Below are 7017 nucleotides of genomic sequence, written 5' to 3'. Positions count from 1 at the left end.
CAATTAGAACTGTAATTTTCAAAATACAGCAGGAAAGGAGGAGAGAAGACCCCCAGGAAGCTGTAGATGAGTATTCCCAAGTCAGCAGATCTACTTTTTTAAGAGACCTGGAATCAAACCACTGCAATTACCCAAATTATGAAGCAAAGGTTTTCTCCCCTCTCTGTGCCACCACTTGAGGCAGTATTCCAGACAAGAGTACACAATTTTCACTTTTTGTTTTTAAGCAAGGTTTAATTAAACTGCACGGGATCCAGAAGAAAGAAATGTACTAAAGAATCCAACCTGAGCCCAGATTTTACACATTTTAGAGGGGGAAAAGAAATCACTGCTATTTGGGAGAGGGAGCACTGTAATCAGAATATAACTCCAAAAAAATCATATAATAAATTATTTTTTAAAAGAAATAGATCCACATGCAGACAGATGAACACACACACACACACACACACACACACACACACACGCACACGTGTCATTCTAGTCGTTTATTCAGTGTTGACTGTGACTTCCATGCAGGGCACCATGAGAAAGGACAAAGATTAGACACGAGAAAAGGCGGCTAGTCCCCACTTGCCACCAGTGGAATAATATTTAAGACAATTAGAGAAGGAACCCACTAAGTTGCCAGATACAAGAGTAGAAAGAAACAGCAATTGTCAAGGACGAGTTTAATTGCTTCAAAGAGGGAGACAAAGAAAGCACAGAAATCTAACACAAGTAAAGGCACAATGAATGTGGAGTTGAATGGAACCAAACCCTTCCTTCGGTTAAAGTTATCCTTTTTTTTTTTTTTCGTGCGTGTGGTTTTGATGGTGGTTGTAGTTTTGTTTCATTTTAAGAGATGAGTCTTGAAGGCAGAGTTGTAATGGCCCTCCTTTCTCCCCTCCCATTCCCTAAATTCAGGTAGCTTAACAGAAAGCCACCTCGACCACAGGGCCAGGGACTGAGATTCAATGGGGAAAGAGACTGTAACTGGAATGTGAAGAATTTGATTTGCAGTTGATTGCAGGTTGGGTTTCCGGAAGGACAGACAACTCAGTGTAGTGCCATCGTAGGGCCTCAGATGCCCACACTCCACCCCCCCAGAGCTTCACAGAAGGGAAGGACCCTGGAGTCGCACTTCTCCCCCACTCCCATAAGCACTCGGCCTACAGATTATTTCAAGTGATCAGGAGAATTAAAACACACCCCAACCCTGAGTTGCTCTGTAGCAAGTCTATTTACAATTATTTTCTAACCTCTCCCTGGAGGTAAATCTGGGTTTCAAGTTGGGCAGCCATGTGGTGAGAGAGTTCCCCAGTGCAATGGCTGGTGACGAGTCTCCTTGCCGCTGCCAGTTAGGAGGGCTGGGATGAGCTCCTGGAGACAGCGGCCGCATATCCATCAAATAGGGTAGCCCTAGGTTCTCACTCTGCTGGCCTAGGCTGTGAAAATGATGGGGCTCTGCAGCTGGAGCAAATCCCCACGACAGAGAAAATCACACCTGGAATATCAAAGTGCTTTGGTCCAGGTTCGGTGACCAGAGAAGGGGAAGAGAGGCATCTAGCTCATTTAAAAACCTGGAGGCCACCGCCCTGCTTCCCAGTCAGGGCAGTAAGAAACAACTATAAAGTTTTACCCATTAGGCAAAAACATCACTAAACCAAACCCATACAAGGGCTTTTAACACAGCTTCCTAATGCTTAGTTGGGCAATGTCTCTTCCTTCTGGAAGGGGACAAGGGAGTTAATTGGACTGGGCAACAGCCTCAACATGAGACCACCCAATCTTCCACAGAAGAGACAACATTCCCACAAGCAGATAAAAAGAGCAGTTTAACAGGTGAGGAGTTTTAGTGCTCTTGTAGCCAGCCCACCTTAAACCTAGAAGCTTTTTACAACGTACAAAATAGACCAATAACTATGCAGATCACATTCCCATCTTCAATAGTAAATATACATGGTAATAAATCTATTATTAACAGTGGGACCAAATAATGTATAAGGCAAAGACATTTAAACAGGTGTTGTGTCATCAACATGCTCTGAAAAAGAAAATCCATCTGACTAGATCTAGACCCAGGCCTTTTTGCAGGAGGCCAAGACAAGTATACAATCAATACCCATGTGACAGTCCAAGTACTGGGGAATATGAGGGGCAGCAGGTCATGGGGAGGACGATATCAACCCCAGCGAAAAGCTGGGGTTTGGCTTTACTCGTGATATTGTGATGCTCTATGTCTGAATAAAAGGAGGGAAAAAAAAGACACACTCTGATAATATTGTACAAAAGGCATTGACTCCCATTTCAAAAATAAATGGGAAGACTTCACAGTCAAAGTTCAGTCACTTGTCAGTATCTGCCCTGGAACTATGCACAGTATCAACTCTTGCACTTTCTTTTCCCTCTAGTAGCATCCCCTCTCTCAGTTCTATTAGTGTTTTTAAATTTGTTTTTTGAGATGGAGTTTCACTCTGTCACCCAGGCTGGAATGCAGTGGCGCCATCTCCACTCACTGCAACCTCCGCCACCTAGGTTCAAGCAATTCTCATGCCTCAGCCTCCCCAGTAGCTGGGACTACAGGTGCACACCACCACACCCAGCTGATTTTTGTATTTTTAGTAGAGATGGGGTTTCACCATGTTGGACAGGCTGGTCTCGAACTTCTGACCTCAGGTGATCTGCCCGCCTTGGCCTCCCAAAGTGCTGAGATTACAGGCGTGAGCCACCACACCTGGCAGTTCTGTTTACTTCAGGATGCTAGGGATACTTCTGGGAGATAACTGCTAACAGATTAGAAAGAATGATACATAAAGAATGATTAGGAAAAGTTTGGTGACAGACCTAAACATGGTTTGTCCCAGAGTTAATGTGGTCCAGGGGATGGTAAAGGATAGCAGACCCCATACACATTACCCCTGTTGAGCCCTCCCTCACCTAGTGCTGGGAAGACTTAGATTCCACCTGGTACCATGCACAGATCCCTAGCCTGTGATCCCGTCAACTGGAAAGGTCCCTAAGACAGTTTAAGCCTGTGATGTGTGTGATTAAATTGTTAAGTTAATTTTCCCCATCCATTTCAAAGAGTAGCCATGGTCTCCTTGTTCTCATGCCACGCTCTAAGCAGCCTTACATGTAGCAACAGTTCTAGCGAACCAAAGCATCTGGTGTTTTGAGCCCAGGAGCCCTATCCTGTTGTTGGATAAAAAGAAGTCCTCGTCCAATCATCCAATTAGTCTAGGTAGTCTAATTCCCACCTAGACTGGGGACCTCCACTTTCTCTGTGCTCTTTAACTAGGACCTGGAAGACAAAGAAACAACCTATGGCTGGCTGCCAGGGAAGATCTACTGAACTGAGGCAAACCTCAACAAAGTCTGTGCTTCCTGGCATAGAGGAATACCTGAATATCCTCAAAAGCCTCTGCTTACTTCCTCACCCTTCTGTACTGTGCTGTGCAGTCCTGGGAAGGCAAGGGTGGTAGAGAAAGGAACAGGAAGAGTCTGCTCAGTCAGGTGGGCTGTGAACAGTACCGGCAGGACTTAAAGTCCTTTGCATCCCCACAAAGCCAGCTCCTTCCATAAGGGGATCCAACCTGCCCTTATTTGTTATCCTAGAGCACCTTCCAGGGGCTGAAGGACAGAAAGGGTCACTAACCACTTCAGGGCCAGTCAAAAGACTGAAGCAGACTTAAGACTGAGGTAAAGCCCAGGCTCACGCCCTATCTTCCTATCTCCCACCAGAGGTTTTTGGGGTTTGTGAATCAGGCATGAATGATGCCCTCCACAAAATGTGACTTTTCTTTTGAGGGCATGGGTGGTAAGCGGGAGGAAAAACATCCCTCAGCCAAGCATCCTGAGGCAGTGGGGCGGCAGGGTCCCAGAGGGTTCAAATGGCTCCTGGTCCCTTTGCTGCAGAGAAGTGACTAGTTCTAAAATGGTCCTCAGTTTATTTCACCCTCTCTTTTTATTAAATGTTCGACTGATTAGTATTTAGTGTTTATACCCAACTTATCCCTGCAGGGGGGGGCGGGGAGGCAGGGGACGGCAGGTGAAAACAAAAACAAAATACTTCTAAAAGTAAAGCAGACGCATTTCCTTGCCCTTTCTCCAAATTTGACCTTTAAAACAGATCACTTCTCGGCAAACTCCTTTCTTGCTTTGCTAAAAATGCTCCCCTCCCACCCATAAGTCCTGGTTATGCCAGCCTCCTAAATGATGAAATATCATATACCTGCCAAGCGTCCCCAACAGTGGACAGGAGAAGGAAGGGGTACCATTCTCCACCCTGCCCCAACGAGTTAATTCATCACAACAAGGCACCTTCCCCCAAGAGAAAAGCAGGAGACATAGAAACTTGTTCCTCGTGGCTAGCAGGGCTTGCTGGAGGAAGGATGGATGCAGGGTTTGAGATGCTATTGTCAATATAAAGAGTCCGATCACCAAATCCAGAGACGAGATGCATAGATGGAGGTGAGCTGGGAGGACGCTTGGAGTCTAGGGGTTGGTTGCACTGGAGAAACATGTTAGGAGCTCTCATGCAGGTTTCAGGGGAATGGAAGGGACCATCTGAGAAGAAGAGAAGGTCCATCCTTTTCCTGAGGAACAGAACCAAGCCAGGCTTCACCTGAGAATAGGTGGCAGAGGTGGGGCTCCACGAGCAGCTGAAAAAAATAAATAAATAAAAACCACACACATACAGGTCACCCACCAGACTCTGAACAACCCACACATTCCTAAAATGAGAGACATGTTCTTTTTTTTTTCTTTTTTAAAGACAGGGTTTCGCCATGTTGGACAGGCTGGTCTTGAACTTCTGACCTCAGGTGCTCTGCCCGCCTTGGCCTCCAAAGTGCTTGGATTACAGGTGTGAGCCACCACGCCTGGCCAAGAGACAGGTTCTTTAAGCTAACCTTTAAAATCAGGGTTAGGTTTTATTGTTTTGCTTAAGAAAATGAAGATGAGAGGCCAGGGCATGGTGGCTCATGCCTGTAATCCCAGCACTTTGGGAGGTGGGCGGATCACCTGAGGTCAGGAGTTTCAGACCAGCCTGGCCAACAAGGCAAAACCCAGTCTCTACTAAAATTATAAAAATTAGCAGGGCATGGTGGCACACACCTGTAATCCTAGCTACTCGGGAGGCTTAGGCAGGAGAAACACTTGATCCTGGGAGGCAGAGGCTGGAGTGAGCCGACAATGAAGATGATAAGAAGCAATTTTTTTTTTTTTTTTTGAGACAGTCTTGCTCTGTCACCCAGGCTGGAGTGCAGTGGTGTGATCTCGGCTCACTGCACCCTCTGCCTCCCAGGTTCAAGTAGTTCTCCTGCCTCAGCCTCCTGAGTAGCTGGGATTACAGGCATGCACCATGCCTGGCTAATTTTTGTATTTTTAGTAGAGATGGGATTTCACCATGTTGGTCAGGCTGGTCTTGAACTCCTGACCTCGTGATCCACCGGCGTCGGCCTCCCCAAGTGCTGGGATTATAGGCACGAGCCCCTGCACCTGGCAAGAAGCAAACTTTAACTTAAGAAAACACACAAGGCCGGGCGCGATGGCTCAAGTCTGTAATCCCAGCACTTTGGCACTTTGGGAGGCCGAGGCGGGTGGATCACGAGGTCAAGAGATCGAGACCATCCTGGTCAACATGGTGAAACCCCGTCTCTACTAAAAATACAAAAAATTAGCTGGGCATGGTGGCGCATGCCTGTAATCCCAGCGACTCAGGAGGCTGAGGCAGGAGAATTGCCTGAACCCGGGAGGCGGAGGTTGCGGTGAGCCGAGATCGTGCCATTGCACTCCAGCCTGGGTAACAAGAGCGAAACTCCATCTCAAAAAAAAAAAATAAGAAAACACACAAATTCTACATTCTATGCAATTATGGAAAAACCTATTTACTACTCTTCTCACCTCGGTTTGTTTTGCTGGGATATATCCTCTGAAAGTGTTTATATTCTTCTGGAGCAGGAAAGTCTTCCACCGGATGGAAGGAATACTTTGACTCAAAATCATCTGCGAAAAGAATAGAGTATGAATTCCTATCATCCTTGCTTGTGCCCCCACAGGCCTCTGACCACTTCAACCCTCTCCACTTACTAATCTCTCAGGCATTTTGAGGTACTGTGAGGACCTACCACACCACCAAACCAACAACCCTGGAACAGCAGCAGCAGCACCCCGTGTGCCTTGCATGCACAGCGCACATATTCGAAACTTCTCTGTACTAAGTAGTGCATCTTTGAGCTCATTCTCTTTTAAAGAGATGGAGTCTCTGTCACCCAGGCTGGAGTGCAGTGGTGCCCACCACCTCACCTGGCTAGTTTTTTGTATTTTTAGTAGAGACACGGTTTCGCCATCTTGGCCAGGCTGGTCTCAAAAGTCCTGACTTCAGGCAGTCTGCCCACCTGACCTCCCAAAGTGCTGGGATTACAGGTGTGAGCCACCATGCCTGGCCTGAGCTGAACCTTTAAACCTTTCCACCAAATCAGGGACAGAACAGAAGAGGAGCCCAGCTGTCTGCATGGCAGCAGGAAGAAATACGATTCTGTTTTAATAACAACTCAGGGGCTGTCACCATGGGAAAACAACTGAACTAAATCCAGAAATTGGTAGAAATTAATTTAAAATGGGAATATTAATCTCCAGCTAGTGAGAGATTTGACCAGATAATTCCCTGTCAGCCCATGTTACCTTCACTTTTACACCTGGGACAGCCATCTCATGGCTTTTACTCCTACTTTCTATGGCCTCTCCATAAGAAGGCTCGAATTTTCTATAAATGTGTCTTGATCACATCCCAAAGGTTTCTACAATAAGGATATATCTTTAAATCGAAAACCCTGGTCTACCTAAAAGGAATAGACTAGAACATGAAGGATGGGGTAGGTAAGGACAGCAACCATTAAAGAATCTAGAGGCTGGGCATGGTGGCTCACGCCTATAAGCCCAGCACTTTGGGAGGTTGAGGTGGGCGAGTAGCTTGAGCCCAGGAGTTCGAGACCAGCCTGGGCAACATAGTGAAACCTCATCTCTCCAAAAAAA

The 7017-nt window shown here is 46.5% G+C and overlaps 1 protein-coding gene across 4 annotated transcripts in view; it reads right to left on the bottom strand.

Moving 5' to 3' along the window:
• Window positions 1-213: 213 nt before the first annotated feature.
• The window catches only part of WIPF2 (WAS/WASL interacting protein family member 2), a 59830-nt gene continuing 53026 nt past the window's right edge, over window positions 214-7017 (bottom strand). For all 4 annotated transcript variants that reach the window (XM_017497129.2, XM_017497128.2, XM_037727388.1 and 1 more), the window contains exons 7-8: window positions 5887-5988; window positions 214-4643 (exon numbers count right to left, since the gene is read on the bottom strand). In XM_017497129.2, the coding sequence (XP_017352618.1) occupies window positions 4603-4643; window positions 5887-5988 (143 nt within the window). In that variant the 3' untranslated portion in view covers window positions 214-4602. The remainder of the gene's footprint in view (window positions 4644-5886; window positions 5989-7017) is intronic.

The sequence above is a fragment of the Cebus imitator genome, unplaced genomic scaffold (assembly GCF_001604975.1).
Source record: "Cebus imitator isolate Cc_AM_T3 unplaced genomic scaffold, Cebus_imitator-1.0 Scaffold228, whole genome shotgun sequence".
NCBI lineage: Eukaryota > Metazoa > Chordata > Mammalia > Primates > Cebidae > Cebus > Cebus imitator.
The sequence above is the reverse complement of the archived record's forward strand: the minus strand, read 5'-3'. Positions and strand labels throughout refer to the sequence as shown.